Source organism: Mixophyes fleayi, chromosome 7 (assembly GCF_038048845.1).
Source record: "Mixophyes fleayi isolate aMixFle1 chromosome 7, aMixFle1.hap1, whole genome shotgun sequence".
Lineage (NCBI taxonomy): Eukaryota > Metazoa > Chordata > Amphibia > Anura > Limnodynastidae > Mixophyes > Mixophyes fleayi.
The window spans coordinates 23,072,556-23,088,403 of record NC_134408.1 but is presented as its reverse complement, the minus strand read 5'-3'; the positions used below and the strand labels follow the sequence as shown (position 1 = coordinate 23,088,403).

The 15,848-nt window shown below is 40.2% G+C and overlaps 2 protein-coding genes and 1 long non-coding RNA gene across 5 annotated transcripts in view; 2 read left to right on the top strand and 1 right to left on the bottom strand.

The window, feature by feature from the left end:
- Nucleotides 1-6,566, top strand: part of LOC142097489 (uncharacterized) — a 398,805-nt gene extending 392,239 nt beyond the window's left edge. Inside the window, exon 2 of the long non-coding RNA XR_012678190.1 lies at nt 4,652-6,566. This is a non-coding gene — a long non-coding RNA (uncharacterized LOC142097489). The remainder of the gene's footprint in view (nt 1-4,651) is intronic.
- The window catches only part of ARHGAP17 (Rho GTPase activating protein 17), a 67,140-nt gene extending 60,574 nt beyond the window's left edge, over nt 1-6,566 (top strand). The window contains exons 20-21 of one of the 3 annotated variants that reach the window (XM_075179356.1): nt 2,245-2,295; nt 3,727-3,815. In XM_075179356.1, coding sequence (XP_075035457.1) covers nt 2,245-2,252 — 8 coding nt within the window. In that variant the 3' untranslated portion in view covers nt 2,253-2,295; nt 3,727-3,815. Of the gene's footprint in view, nt 1-2,244; nt 2,296-3,726 lie in introns of all 3 variants that reach the window. The other 2 variants (XM_075179354.1, XM_075179355.1) reach the window with 2 other exon arrangements.
- Nucleotides 6,567-6,624: 58 nt separating this feature from the next.
- LOC142097488 (testis-expressed protein 47-like) lies at nt 6,625-14,900 on the bottom strand. Its single transcript, XM_075179359.1, has 7 exons — nt 14,725-14,900; nt 14,266-14,338; nt 11,678-11,781; nt 10,109-10,173; nt 8,858-9,059; nt 8,447-8,606; nt 6,625-6,820 (listed from the first exon to the last, which is right to left on the bottom strand). The coding sequence occupies exons 1-7, from the start codon at nt 14,803-14,805 to the stop codon at nt 6,795-6,797; spliced, it is 711 nt and encodes a 236-aa protein (XP_075035460.1). The 5' UTR covers nt 14,806-14,900; the 3' UTR covers nt 6,625-6,794.
- Between the last annotated feature and the right edge of the window lie 948 nt (nt 14,901-15,848).

The window sequence follows — 15,848 nt, the reverse complement described above, 5'->3', positions numbered from 1 at the left end:
GATAACCGATGAGTTATCAGGACATCTCACTCGGTGTCACGTCTGCTGGTAATACGACCGTTTCATTTTCTCCGTATGCTAATTGCCACCCTAACTGGATGATGTTATTTATTTTATAATGCACATTATTTTTATTATTTCATGTGTTCTTATCTTGTGCTGCTCTCCTCCTTGAGTGTCTTGGTTAGGGGTACGTACAGGAGTGGTTATAAAGCTGCCCGTGGCACATCACCCTCTGCTGCTTTTCAGGGGAAGTTGAGCAGATCCCATAGTACTCAGATCACTATGCAGAGCACAACATTGGTAATCGCAGTTCTGATTAGCCGCGCGGACGCTGGTTGGCGTCTGACGATGCGGTTCCACAAAGGGATCAACCAGCTGCTACTCTAAAACTTTGCATTGAGCTATGGCATGCTCTACAACCACTCTACCTAGGGGATCAATATCCAATCAGAATTCATTCTGCAGGACAGGAAACCTTTTTGGCCAATGTCTTCCGTCTGTCCGTGTAGGGTCATTGGCTAGCCAGGGAGTGTGGAAGCAGATGGCCGTATAGAATCCACTACTTCAGCATTCGTGTGATGCTTTCTTTCTGGCTGGTCATCGGTGCAGCCAAATTGCTGACAGAGCCAATCATTCGGTGATGGTGGTTAGATGATTGGATTGGACTGTGTGTTGCCATAGCAATTGGCGATTTGTTTTCAGAGCATTGGCTTATTTACATGTCTATACACTCTCTGCATAAAGTGCATATATGGTTTACCAATGCAATCCATCAGATTTGGCTTTTTGAGGGATAAACACAGAATACCATGTCTTTTAGTTTGGCAAATTGGTTAAGATCTCGACTAGCGGCTTGATCTCTCCTGCCTTCATTGGTACTGGTTGGAGAGTCACTGCAAGCCGATAGTGGTCATCTTTCTGACTGCATTTACCAACATGTCCGGTATTGATCGTATGGATACAGATACAAGCAGGCTCTTATTCTGCTCACTCCAGTCATGGGCTATTCTTCAAGACTTTTTCCCCAAAAAAATAATTGGGATAGGTTATACACTTGTTAGTCTTTGTCAGATTTGCACGGGATAAATTGGCTTGCATGGCATGGTTGGTCTAGCGCATTATTCTTGCATATGAATGAATGCCCAGGTCTATGTATAAGTTGCACAATCCTGTAGTCACGCTCCCTCCTGGTGGTAGAGCTGGTGTCAGCTTGCATGGTAAACGGCTGCATTATGCACTTCCCTGCTAGATGCCTGACTGCACATCCCCCCCGCTATGTCAATATTACCAGAGCATTCGTACCGGGGTACAAGCATCTCGGCTGTAACTCAAAGCAACCAATAAGCTGCAATTTTTTTCTTGTTTGGGGAATGTAAGCTAGTGTCTGATTGCCAATGATCCCCGGACGTATTTTGTATATTAATGTTTTTCAGCAGAGAGATTATGTGACATGTTTATACTTTTCGTCTGTGTTCCACCTACTGATGTATAAACTAGGATTAATGTGTAACGCTCGACAGTGTGTGATGGTATATCCTTATACGTATAATCAATCCATAAAGTGTTCCACTAAAATCAATGGCTTGTTTAGTTGCCACTCCCTGTGGGTAGAATGGTTAACTTGATGATAAGATATTTGGGATATTACGGTGTCGTCTTGGAGCGTATGTGGGTAATTTGTAATACTACAACCAGCTCCTGTAGAACTAAGTCACAAGGTGCTGAGACAACGGTGATCCACAGGTTAAATAAACTTAACTCCAGTATTCGTATATTTGGAATCCATTTATTTGGACTTTTGAGGGATCCAAATGTGAAATTTCATGTGTGCACAATGCCGCATGAGCAGCTGAATTAATGATGGATAACCTTTGTCTAGGCGGTTTGGCTTTTTAGAAGTGTTTATATAAACACACAGGCTTAGACCTTGTTCCTATGTGTGATCATGGGAGCAGCCATCTTTCTTGGCTGACACAATATGAACTATAGATCACGGAACATCTTCTAAATAATGTATAGTATAGAATGTGTGTGTAGCTGGCAGCCTATCAGGTCATCAGTATTTAGTGACATCACTTTGTACGATGTCACCTGTTGCTGGTGAATTGATGGGCTTCAGCCTAAGAATGGCTGCCTCCGTTTTACGACAGATATACATAAAAGTTGTTGGGCATAATCTGCTGTAACCTGTTTCCCCTTCCGCAAGATTCTAACTGTAAACAATTTTATTGAACGATTCAGATGTTTGATGTGACTTTATCAGTAAACACATGACATTGGAAAGTTTTGATGGTAAGGAACGGGGCACCTGATTGGCCCAAACACACACACTCCGCTGACACTTCTCCCCCCAATCATGCTTTGATTTTCACGTGTGCTGGGTACTAACATTGCCCCTAACCCGGCTGGTATGCGCTCACTAATACAGCATGTGGTCTCCGTGGGGGGGAGTGTATGGCTTGCTGCTTCCTAGGAAATGTGACTCACGCATGGAACACGCACATACAAAGGTGTGATACAATGTTGCCATTTTACTAATTTTTATATTTTTTTGCACTGTCTCCAACAGCAACAATGTCCCAGTATTAGAGCTCTATGACCAGTTCCTCATTATAACACATTATATATTACCTGGCAATACACTTTATCCAGAGTTCATTTGCTAGGAAGTTTAAAATAACAAATGTGATTTACTTTCATTAACCCAATCCAGAATATTGTGCGACATCTCTGAAACCTTCATCTTTAACAACAGAATTCTTTAAAGGGGAAATCCACCCTCCGATGGTTCTACTATACTGATTTCTTTTCCAGTTGCCCCTAGATACGACAGATCTGCTGTCAAAGTACAATTGTCTAATGTACATACCCCGAGCTTAATAGTTGTCGTATTCATGGGCAACAGCAATAGACAAATCTGCCTGTATAATAGAATCTACTGAAGGTGGATTTCCCCTTTAAGGCTTATTAAATAGCTTGCTGCGCCTAAGAGAAATAGACTTTAAACTGTAGCAACCAATCGGACGTCTGCTTTCACCAGTCTGACTTGCGCTGTAGTGTGGATGGCTAATATCTGGTTACTATTGGTTAAAGTACGCTTATTCTGTTTGGACCATGCTATTCAGTAGGCCTGTGTTGTGGTGGATGGTTTCATCTTTTTTGAACAAATATATATTGCATTGTGTTCCTTTCCAAACAAATAAGTAATGTCACAGTAATGGGAATGGCATTAAGTCATTGATTCATATTTTTTTTTTAGGTGCAGAACATGAGTGTAACCTGTAGGTGTCACTGTTTTTAAATGTCTACTAATAGGGTGAGGGTTAGATTACAGGCAGCCGCGAGACGGCAGCTTAGTGCTAAGGTCCACTCTGATATGTGTTGGGCCATTACTAGCCGCTAATGTTTTATTGCCACTGCCTCACATAGGTGTGCGAGGAGCTTGAGTGAGTACACTGGTACGGACATGCGCCTCTTAAAATTGTGACCGCCACAACCTGTCCAATGTTCCTGAATATTCATTTATATATTTTAAATGCATTTCCCACCAACACGGGCATTTTTATTTTTTTTTATTCCCCTTTTTGAAAATTGGAGACGTCACATTTTGCTTTCTACGAATACATTTACTGAGTTTTTTTTTCTTTTCTTTTTTTGTTTTGTTTCTTGAAAATATAATTTTGTCTCTTTTTTCTGTCTCGTACATTTTATCTTGCCCTGCAGATCCAATTCAGGGGCATCCTGTTGCTGAATCCACGCACCCTGTTCCTGTTGTAGATCCTCCCCCAATATCAATCGTCTTGCTTGACACGGATGTAGAGAGCACAGCCCTGTGAGGAGGTGGAGGTGTCTGCACTCCAAGGACGGTTCAGCCCTACAGACGCGTTATTCCATCATTTCAAGACCCAACAGCGAAAAGCTTTCCCCCCCCCCCCCTTCGTGGATTTGGAAGGACTTTCAAAGTTTGAATGACCTGCTGTGTCTTGCACTGGAGGATCTCAATGCCTGTCTGTAGGAGCTGATTGGACCAGTCTATCCCTATATCTAGTTTATGCCACTATTAGAACAATGTATTTAGCCAGAGCGGATAGAAGCCTTTGCAAACATTCCACCGCCGCCCTCCCTTGTGTCTCTACCCCTATTCTCAACCTTCGTGCCTGATGGCTAGGACGGTCTATCTCAAAGGAAAATAATGGAGATCTTTCACTATTCTTCGCCGTTATCTAGGTTTACATAATAAAATGTTTAGGCTTTATTACAGCCAGGGAGGCTGAGGATATTTTGATTGATTGCTAAAGAATTAATAATGTCGAAGGCACATAGTCTTTTGGGAACTGCCGGTTTTCAGTGACCATCTGTAGGGCTTAAACCTCTAGATACCCCCTGCACATACCCCAACCTGCACCCACATTCTTCTACACTCTCCTCATGCACTTCAGCAATATTGGTAACATACTTATAGCAGCAAACGCATCCATAGGCAAAATGTATGCATGTGAGCCAGGGTCTAAAACAGGCCTGTCCAACCTGCGGCCCTCCAGGTGTTGTGAAACTACAAGCCCCAGCATGCTTTGCTGGTAGACAACCAGTTGATAGCTGGAAGGGCATGCTGGGACTTGTAGTTTCACAACACCTGGAAGGGCTGCAGGTTGGACAGGCCTGGTCTAAAATATGGCTCGTTCGTCAATCACTGAGCATGTCGTTACTTCCTATTGTTGTACAGGCATATGGCTATTTAATTGTTTAAACACAGAGACCCTGACGGCTAGCCAGGAAGTAAGATCATGAGCGCACCCTCTGCAGGAGTTCTTTTCAGATTTGTTTTGTCTTATTTTTCTACGTCATTTGTTACCCGCCCTGGATGACTGCAGACGTGTTTTACTGATACAACCCACATAGGTTCAGTGAGCTCCAATGTACGTTTTAGATTTAAAGCTGGATATGATGCCGCAGATAAAGTGTGTTTTGTATTCGTATCACCTGTAATTGCCTTCATGTACATAGTTTAACCCGTGATCCAATATTCACAAGATTCCAGCCTATCTGTTCAATTGGAACGAATACCATCACCGAGGCACGAGGCACTTCTTCCTCCTCACAAAACGGCTGCTTCCACTGTGTGCCTCCTGAGCGCGCCACTAGCAAAAATGTGCCCCCCCCCCCATCCTGACCTTTGCTTTTAGGTAAAGTTGCTCTGTACGTGGAAAGTGCTGTGACACATTCTCATTTTGTTTGGTTGCTCTCCGCACTCTTACCTGTGTGCTAGATTTCATAAATGTTCCCTGATATTGGAAAGCTGATCTATGATTGTTAGTCATTAGTTATATTACCAATTTAATACAGTACATCTAAAGTAGGCAGTATTCATAGCCTACAGAGTGTTAAAATCAACTTTTTTTTTTTTTTTTTTTTTTTTTTTTACACTCCTGGTAATGGGAGAGGGGGATATACCTCATTGCAAACTGTACTCTTAAAAAAAAAAAAATAGGAGTACTCCTTTCTGTTCAAGGGGCGGAGGTTTAAGTTACAAATAATTTCATTATATTGTTGCCAGAATAATCTAGCCAATCACTTGGGTGGACACCATGTCAAAAGCAGTTTAAATGTTACCATTGCGCTCTGCTGTTTACTATCCGCATCAGAAATATCCTGTGTATAAAAGACTTGTGTTTAAAAACACTGACCGGATTACAATGACGATGCCATTATGTAAACTAAGTGTGTTCAACAGTGTAGTGCAGAAAATGTGGTAATTTTAACTTTTTTTTTTTAAGGGGAAAGCAAAGTGGAACTATCATTTTAAAAATATCTAATAAAATACATAAACATTTTATGGTTCTTCTAGCTGATAAAGACAAAGCTACTGAATGGATGGAAATAACAAAAGTTATCAAACAAGTAGTACCAGTATTTGTTTTTTGATGTGGTGCAGTACCTTGTCGCAACCTGCAGATGGAGCTGTGTGCTGCCAGTAGTTAGAGAAATCTGCACTTAACGTAAGAATCCAATCTAGACAGGAATAACATATGCGCCTATTTAAATAGAATACCTGCCATGTCTTAAACACCATTTTGAATATGCTTTCTATGCAGTATTTGTTTTGCTGTAGAAAAAGGACTTGATATCTATGGATATTAGTTCCACTTTAATTTATAAAAGCTTTCTAATCTTTATTTCCCCCTGAAGGTTAAGTTTGCCTTATTGGCACAATCACACTCTTAAAGGGCTCTTACGTATTACAGTTTTGGGGTTTTTGTTTCGTTTTTCTTTGGTCGAAATACATTTAAAAAAAAAAAAAAGTTGCACCAGTTTATAAATATATTATATATGCAATTGTATAAATCGCTTCCCTTTTTTGTTCAGTTGTTGTTGTGTTTTTGTTTTGTTTTTTTGTCTTTTTTTCTTCGACCCGGTGCAGGTGTGAGGCATTTAACATGTGCTTTTTGGATATGGTTGAACAGAAAAAATGTGATATAAATTATATATTTTTGGCACACTTTAAGAAGGTTTTTGTTGTATATATTTCCTGTTTCTGAGGAAATAAAACATGGTTGTGAGGTAAATTTTATTTGTGTGGTGGTGATTTGTCAAGTTTCTCAATGGAAAGATGTACTATTAATGCAACATGAATAGTTTATTTTAAATGTGGAAATAAACAAGTGCACAATTCTTTGATTTGATCACCAATGAATGCAGTGACAATTTGACGTTGAAGCAGCAAAACTTGTGAGTGCCGGTGAATTCAAAATGGCTGCAAGTCGAAGAGGACAAAATGGCTGCTACAGGTACAATTATTCAGGAACTGGCCATACTTGATCTACAAAGAAGGTGAAATAAAAATGAGTGGATTGATTATGCTACTCCATTACATCTTATTTTCTTGATTTTGTTGTAGACTTGCTCAGATTTGTAATTTTTACAGTGCATTTGTAAATTGTCATGGCTGTCTACTGCAGATTTGCCTGGAATGTCTGTGTTACTGCAAATAATGGTGTATTTCCCTGCAAAGCTACAGATATAGAAGCTGTCTTCTCTCTTGTATACAGTACCACGGGCATTATATAGAAGCTTGTCTGGGAACACTAGGTGAATCATCTGGTTCTAAGATGTTAATATAGATTGGCAAAGATACCCACCAAACATGACCTTTCACCTGGGGCTATAGATACTAAAGCTTCTAAAAAGAAAAAGTGGTGGTGTTGCCATTAGCAGCTAGTCAGATTCTAGCTATCCTTTATATCAGGCCTGTCCAACCTGCGACCCTCCAGGTGTTGTGAAACTACAAGCCCCAGCATGCTTTGCCGGTAGACAACCAGTTGATAGCTGGAAGGGCATGCTGGGACTTGTAGTTTCACAACACCTGGAGGGCCACAGGTTGGACAGGCCTGCTTTATATAGTACAATCCACAAAATGATAGCTATAATCTGATTGGTTGTTATGGGTAACACCTCCAATTTTCACTTAGAAGCCTTAGTAAATATATCTTCTGGTCCCTTAGAGTCCTCAAGAGCTAGTAGACATTAATTATATATTCATTGGGGTTACGTGTACCCGTTTCTTATAGACATGGGAGGCAGCCATTTTGTGCACTGAACAGACATCCATGAGGATGCTCAGAGATGTGAATTGATTAATGGCATCGCAAAATGGCTGCCTCCATTGCGTGCAGGTATCCAGCACACCTATATAGATGTGCCTTCTCAGCATGGCATTATTTTCAGTGGTTTGTAATTCCTGGTAACTAATATACACCCTGTGGGCACTTCATTAGGTACACGTGCTTGTTAATGCAAATATCTAATCAAGCAATAATGGTCAAGAGGTTCAGTTGTTGTTCAGACCAAACACCAGAATTGGGAAGGAATGGGACCTGAGTGACGATGACCGTGGAATGATTGTTAGTAACAGACGGGGTGGTTTGCGTGTCTCTGAAACTTCTGCTCTCCTGGGATTCTCTCGATCATCAGTAGAGTTTATAGAGAATGGAGTGTATAATAGCCAGTGAAAGGCTGTTCAGGTGAAAACACCTTGTTAATGAAGGAGGTCAGATGAGAGTGGGCAGACTGGTTCAACATGACAGAAGGAGACCAGTACCTCCAATAACCATATGTTACAACAGCGGTATACTAACCCAGCATTGTCTAAGTGCCACATCCTAATTGAGGAGTATTACTGACCATGTGCTTCCCTCTCTAGATTTGGGATGTGGTTGAATATTACAGCATTAATGTACAACCCACAAATCTGCAGCAAATGCTATCATGTCCCCATGGACCAGAATATCTAAGGAATGTTCTCAGTGAATCCATGCCACAAAGAATTCAGGCTGTATTGGGGACAAATGAGTGGTCCTACGCTGTACTAGAAAGTTGTACCTAATCAAGTGGCCACTGAGTGTATTTTACTGTAAAATATTTCACACCTTAGTGACACAGACATTACCTGAGGGGCAAGACGAGTTCATTGGTTTGTTATACATTGCAACAAACTCTTCTGGATTTAGAAACACATTGGACTGGATGAGAAAACTGATGGTCTCCTCTCGCACCAGCAACTCATGGGCCAAACCATACAGGTTTTCTCCAGAACCTTTGCTACCGCCCTGGAAAAGAAAAGAGTTTTCTGTGCATGACATCTGTTGAGCTTGATAAGTGTGTAAAGTGGGATGTAGCACTAGACTGAATAGGTTTGGACCTTCTGGTAGGTAGGGACCCAAAATCCCATTTTGTTCTATTATATACTATTTATTTTCTGGTTCAGTTCCATGCCAGTTGATCACTGAGAATGGGGCGATTGTGACCTGAAGATCTGAGTCTAGTAATCTCCATTAACCATTTTGTTGTAGAAACTCACCGTTGGTATCTGGGATAAAAATACTCCTAACTTCAACAAGAGCGTGAGACAATCTTCTACCACAGGCTCCACCGGCTGTCCAGGAGCAATGTCGCTCAGATACTGTACCGGCAATCTCACCGTATGGAAATCCCAGTGTGGAAGGAGTCTGCTGGGAATATTGTGCGAGATCACAAGGATTTTGGCATCCTGTAGCAGTGGGCTGGAAAATGTACAACAATTAGGAGATGGAAGGGTGTTAGGAGATCTAATCTTGTGCTCAATGTAGACAAGTTTATTACTGAGAATTCTAATCAAAGCAAACGTCAACCAATCGGGGAAAAACCAATTTCTTGAAAGTGCCAATGAGTGAGAGGAGTGTGTGGAGGTGGTACCATGTCACGTTAGAGGTGATGGAGGATGCAGGGGGACTTATCACTAGGGATGTGCACCGGCCACTTTTGGTGTCTCGTGTTTTGGATTCGGATTTGCTTGAGGTTTTGGGTTCGGATTTGTTTCGCAAAACACCTGACGAAAGGTTTTGGTTCGGATTTAAGGTTTTGGATTCGGATTTATTTTGAAAAAAACAAAAAGTGCTAAAAACCAGTTTTGTGGGTTTTTTTTTTTCACTCCTACGCTATTATTAACCTCAATAACATTCAATAACAATCATTTCCACTAATTTCCAGTCTATTCTGAACACCTCACAATACTGTTTTTAGGCCAAAAGGTTGCACCGAGGTAGCTTGAGCACATAATGGCAAAAAAAAGAGGTACAAGATGGAATTGTTCTGGGCCCTCCCTCCCACCCCTCGCGAGATTCGACGCGAGACTTGGACGACAGAGCCTCGTTTTCATTTTTTTGCCCGCCGGAAATATCCGAACAGTGCTTGGATCCCGTTCGGATCCGCACTGTTCGGGTGGGCTCGGATTAGCGGAATCCGAGCCCGCTCATCTCTACTTATCACCAGCATCGTGAGCAAAGATTGGAAATTATACCTAATCAGTGTAATGTGAGACAAGACTCTTCTCTGTTTGGCTGCCCAGTCAGAAGATAGCCGAACCGGCCAGAAAACTTTTTGAGTTGGACCATTAGATCTGTGTCGGGTACAACCAAGCGACCAAAAAGTTAGCATTCTAATCTCGCACACAAAATAATGTAACCAGTGCAGTCTATATAATATACAAATATTGTCACGTAAGTGATTTGTAGATGTATGGGTGAGGTAGGAGATGTTCACTTAGATATTTGATGTCCACCTCTAGACCTACCTAGCACGCTGAGTCTGGATCTGCACAAGATCTCGAATAATCCCACACAGGATTTCACTAGAAGACTGCAGAGGAAGGGAAAATAAGAAGTATAAATGGATAACAAGCAAGTAATTAACCTTCATGTCCATGTATGTAGTTATACTGTCCACATGTGATATGGCATCTGATATCGGGCAATTGGCCCAATATTGCACCACATTTGTTCCAAGAACACCTGTGATACCCCATAACAATCCAATTATACACATGTGATCATCTTCCGATCAACAGGCCCCAGTAATGCCAGAAGTGTTCAGGTAGAAAAGCCAATCTTGTCCAATTTGGCCATATTTATCGTCAGGATAGGCCCATGTGTTTCCCAACGTCAGTTGCTCTACTCTTGGCTTATTGCTAATGGTCTAAACATGCTATTTCTACCGATTTAGCAATAACCATTTGATCACTCTCCATTTTTTTAATACAAATAATGGCATGAACGCTAAAGGCAATCTAACAGACAAATATGGGGTTTGACGGGATTACACCAATGACTTGGATGTGAGGGCGATGAATGTAGGAGGAAAATGTTTAAGATGTGGATTTATTTTATGGAATAGATTCACTCTTGAGCAGCCTCTAAACCACTTTTATGGCATAAACTCTCTCGAGTCTAAAAATGTTTACCGGGTATATACTTGTGTTTACCAAAATGCCTTCATGTTTGTAGACCACAAGTACTGCTTGGTTAACCTCAAAGTTTTACCAAGAACCCTCTTAAGTTATGTTTAACCAGGACCCTCTCGCGTCTATAGAGGGCTTAGGTGAGATACAGCGTAAGTAAGTGTTGGGATAAACACTAATTTAGCCACATACCTATCCAATCACTCAGTTCTCAAGCGGCTGGATTCAGTGTCCCTTGCATAATATATTATCCCTACTATGAAGTTTTCTACACCTCAGACTTAGGTTAGTGGTTGTTGAATTAGCCTTTAAATGCTGACTTTCTTTCTGGTCTGAAATATATATATATATATATATATATATATATTCTCAGAGGCATCACTTTGTTTAAAATTGCTCAGTAAAGGTGGCATGGGTCACAGCCTATAAGATGGCTGGAGCTAGCGCAAAACCATCCTAACACTAGAATAAGCACAGGGTATTCAGTGAGGCAGGTTCAGTTCGGTGTTAGGTGACCCAATGTGTCTCCGGAATAGTCCGGAGATCCATAGCGTGAAAAAATTTCACGTAAATTTCTACTTATTTTTCCTCATGTCCGATAGAGCTGAGCAGAAAATTTTGTAGAAATTATTTACTGTAGTAGCAATAGGCGCGTTAAGGTGATGTTCAGAGGCACCTCGTGCCAAATTGAATCTGCCCTGATGTTTTAAAAAAAGAAAAATTACAAAATAAAACTTCTTTTAACATAATATGATTTATACAATAAGGTGCACACTGCATATGACCGTTCTCATTAGTCTTATTGGGGAGAAAGTAGATGGATGTTTTCCTACATCCTGATATCTCCCATGATTAATAATAAACATTTCAGTTTAAACTACTAATAAAACAATACTGAGTACTGACCTCAATCATGTGGATAACACAGCTGGGATAGATCAGCAGTAATCCTGAGATTGATTCTCCGAGATTAGATTTGATCAATTTATGGAACAATCTTTCATAGTGATCTGTGTGAGTAGAGTGATAGGATGACAATGATTATTATCGTCCTTTTATAAAGCGCTGACCTATTACACAGTGATGTACATTGAGGGGATCCTGAAACCCTAAAGGTGGCCCTCCCCAAATAAGCTTACAATCTAATGAAGGATATACTAAATAAATCCTATTAGAACGTATATATAATTAGCCAATATGTGGCTCTCTAGCTGTTGTGGAATTATTTCCTAGAAAAAGACCTCATTTAAAGGTTGAAACGCGTTGTGGGGTGGAGGCTCATTTTCTACTAAGGTCATCTGATAATACTACTTCCAGAATCTGACCAACTGGAGGTTTCAACATTGTGACAATTCCAGGAAATCCCAATGTTATTTACAATGTGTGTCATTGTCTCCGTCTGGTAGGAATCCACCTGTATTCTAGTATGTCCTAGTATATTGCCATGTCTGATATTTTATGTATCCATTACAATTTTTTTATATTAAATCCTGATATATGAAACAATATCACACCAGATATAACGTCTTTTTTCACATGGTCTATCGCCCAATGGTGAGGAATTCATCAACAAACAATAAGGACAAGGGGCCTGATTCATTAAGGATCTTAACTTGAGAAATTTCTTATTTCAGTCTCCTGGACAAAACCATGTTACAATGCAAGGGGTGCAAATTAGTATTCTGTTTTGCACATAAGTCAAATACCGTCTGTTTTTTCATGTAGCACACAAATACTTGATAGCTTATTTGTACACTGACATTTAAAGTTGATATTTGTGTGCTACATGAAAAAACAGTCAGTATTTACCTTATGTGCAAAACAGAATACTAATTTGCACCCCTTGCATTGTAACATGGTTTTGTCCAGGAGACTGAAATAAGAAGTTTCTCAAGTTAAGATCCTTAATGAATCAGGCCCAAGGTTGCTGAAAGCTTAAGATACAACACTCTCAGTGGTGCTTATGTCTGTGAGTTCAACCACAATGGGAGATGTATGGTGAAGAAAAAAACAAAACAAAAGGTTTATTAAAGGCACAGAATAATAGTGTTGTAGTAAGTGCTCTCCCTAAGGGGAAAAAAAGAATAAAGAAGTATTGGAACACTCATTGTCTATATTATACAGTTTGAAGTGTGGATTTGACATATATTTATATTACAGTATCACGCTCTGTTTGCAATTTTTTATTTTTCAACATATTAGTTTGTCACTATGAAAATCTTTGAATATTGGCAAATGATTGGAGGAAAAACCTTCAAGACAAATATAAGTATTTTTTATATTTATTATTTTTATGTATTATTGAACACAGTCGGTAGTGCTGGAGACCATTATTTCTATATATCACCTGGAATTACAGATTGCCCATCACTGAATGTACTATAATATAATGTAAATGAGGTCGATGTCCATGACCTATAAGGACAGCAAAGGGCTCTGGCTTTGTGGTTTTTATACAGTTACAGAATTTTTATATCTTTCAATCTCAAAGTAGAAGGTACATTGTTACCTATAATTTATGAATAATAGTGTTCGACAAGTTAAATAATTTAGTATTTTTTTTTAGTAACCTTATGTTTACATACCATTACTGTTTGTATATGTTATTTTAACTTTAAATGAGGGAAAGGAAAGTTGTCTTACAGCTATGTTTTGTGATAGGATCCTGTTGGTTACAGGCTGAATGGGGGCGATGGAGCTGGTGCATTGTGGGAACTGTGATTTTTGGCTTAGGAGACAAATGGAGGTAAAGAGGAATGAATGGCAGACAAGCAGGAGATAATGATGTAGTAAGGTATAAGAACAGGTGTGAAATATATTATGCTTCACATTATGACATGGATGAGGTATTGTCTAATAATGTGGACTATAAGTTTAATAAGGTGTGGGGATGACAAAATGGACAAAATATATACACAAACAATCAACTCCTCCCTCATCCACCTCCAAAGCTGATTAAATTGGGTGGGGTCATAAACAGGCAGTATACATTAAATAAATATGATATGGGGGTGCATGGTTTTTTGAAATCCGTTTTTTGCACCTCCCCATGTCCAAAGTGAGTAACGTCACCTGGTCAGCTGCAACATGAACCTGGAAATTATTCCTCAGTCATGTTACAGACAGCACATTATAGGCCCATTCAGCGGCTGACTGAAGGAATAGTTACATGCCCTGAATTCTTCTGTAAGTCACCAAACACATGATGTGTAGGGTGGGTTTATAGGGGGTTGTAGGTTACACAATTGTGAGCCACCAGAAAAAATAAAATAATTAAAAATTGTGCATAAAAAAATATTTTAGAATTGTTAACATTAAAACCAGACTGTACTGATGCTATTTATTAAAGCTCAAAACATGCATAAAAACATGATTGCAACTTGCAGATTAAGGAATCAACCTGCCTTCAATGTCACACCAGCTATTGATAAGATTGATTGATAAGAGATAAACCGATGTGTTCTGCAAACAATTTCCCAATTTGGCAAAGTTACCTGCTATATCCCTGCAGTTCGCTCGCTCTGGAGAGATGTTCGCTACATAAAACAACCTGTGTATTACAGACTTCTGCAAAAAATGACAACACATATGATTAATTGTAAACTATTAATATATGATTGGCAATGGAAAAATGTTTTTCTTTTTGCAACTCTATTGCATATTACTAACAAACAAACCCCCAATTATTAAACATAGTTGAATAGAATTATGTAGCATAAGTGATTATTAATTATAAGATAGATATCAATCAACTTAATTTACAGAAAGTCATTTAAAAGAAATACATTATTTATTGAAAACCGAGCACAAAGCTGACAAACCCTGGATAAAAATGTATATAACAGTCCTTGGATTACACAACAACGATGGATGAGTTTGTATCTAGAGCAAAGCTTTCATTGCAATCTCACTGGGTGGCAGCCATTAAGGGAGAAGGTGGAACCCATACAGACCATGTATTTTGCCTCAAGGAAGACTGTCAGGGCTGAGGTGTGGGGCAGTCCTGTGTTCGATGATCTTCTATTAGAGGCCATGTCTGAGGCTTTATATCACTAGATGCTGCTACGCTGCAGGTACCAGGAACAGCTTCTATGTCTCCTTAGCAACCTGGGGAGGAGGGGCCATAGCAACCAGGTAACCCAGGGCGGAGGGGGCCATAGCAACCAGGTATCCCTGGGAGGAGGGGCCATAGCAACCAGGTAACCCAGGGAGGAGGGAGCCATAGCAACCAGGTGACCCAGGGAGGAGGGGGCCATAGCAACCAGGTGACCCAGGGAGGAGGGGGCCATAGCAACCAGGTGAGCAAGGTAAACAACAGGGAGGATGTAATACAACATGGAGCAGTGACAGTGATGTTCACAAGGGGAGGATGGTGAATGAATTAAACAGGGACTTTTGCACATGGGCAATAAATAAAAAATGAACATTAATCATTCATTAACTTCCCATTGTACTATAATTACTACACGCCCCAGGAGACAGCCGCGCCATGTATACATTGCCTCTAGGGACCAGTGACTTATCCACCTGATACTGTCAGCTTCCAGCTATCGGTGTCATCAGGGGCAGTTTTGTAGAGGGGCCACAAAGGGACCAATCGTAAGGCGCAAGGACCTGTGCATAGAGGGTCACAGTTTATCATAGCTGGCTCCGATCATCCATAAGAAATAGCAGATAAAGCAATATGTGATATGCAAGTAAAATAAATTTATTATTTTTTAGGTAGAATTAGGCGAGATAAAACACATATAAGAAGTGTTACTTAATGTACCTGGGCTCCCTTGATCCAGTGATTGTACTGCTCCCCCAGAGTAGGAGTTCCTCTTTCCTGTTTGTTTGAGCTTTAGTCACTGGGTTGTCAAGGCCCCTCCCCATGCTCTTCCTATTCATATAAATAAGTTTAGAGGGGAGGAGCTTTGACAATTTGTCTGAAAAGGAAAAAGGATCTCCTATTTGGGGTTTGTAGATGCACCTGTTGACATGCAGAATGGCCAAACTGATGGAGCCCAGGTGACTAATATGTAATATTTTATTCTAGGAACTAGTGACATCACTGAGGTATGAAGCACTTTGCCAC

Bases quoted from the DNA above. Each gene is read 5' to 3' on its own strand.
- LOC142097488 (XM_075179359.1), bottom strand. From the start codon at position 14,805: ATGGCCTCTAATAGAAGATCATCGAACACAGGACTGCCCCACACCTCA. The intron at 10,174-11,677 runs GTCAGTACTCAG...CTTCCTCTGCAG, and splicing joins GTGTTATCCACATGATTGAG to TCTTCTAGTGAAATCCTGTG. The intron at 6,821-8,446 runs GTAATGTCTGTG...CCTTCTTTGTAG, and splicing joins GAACTCGTCTTGCCCCTCAG to ATCAAGTATGGCCAGTTCCT.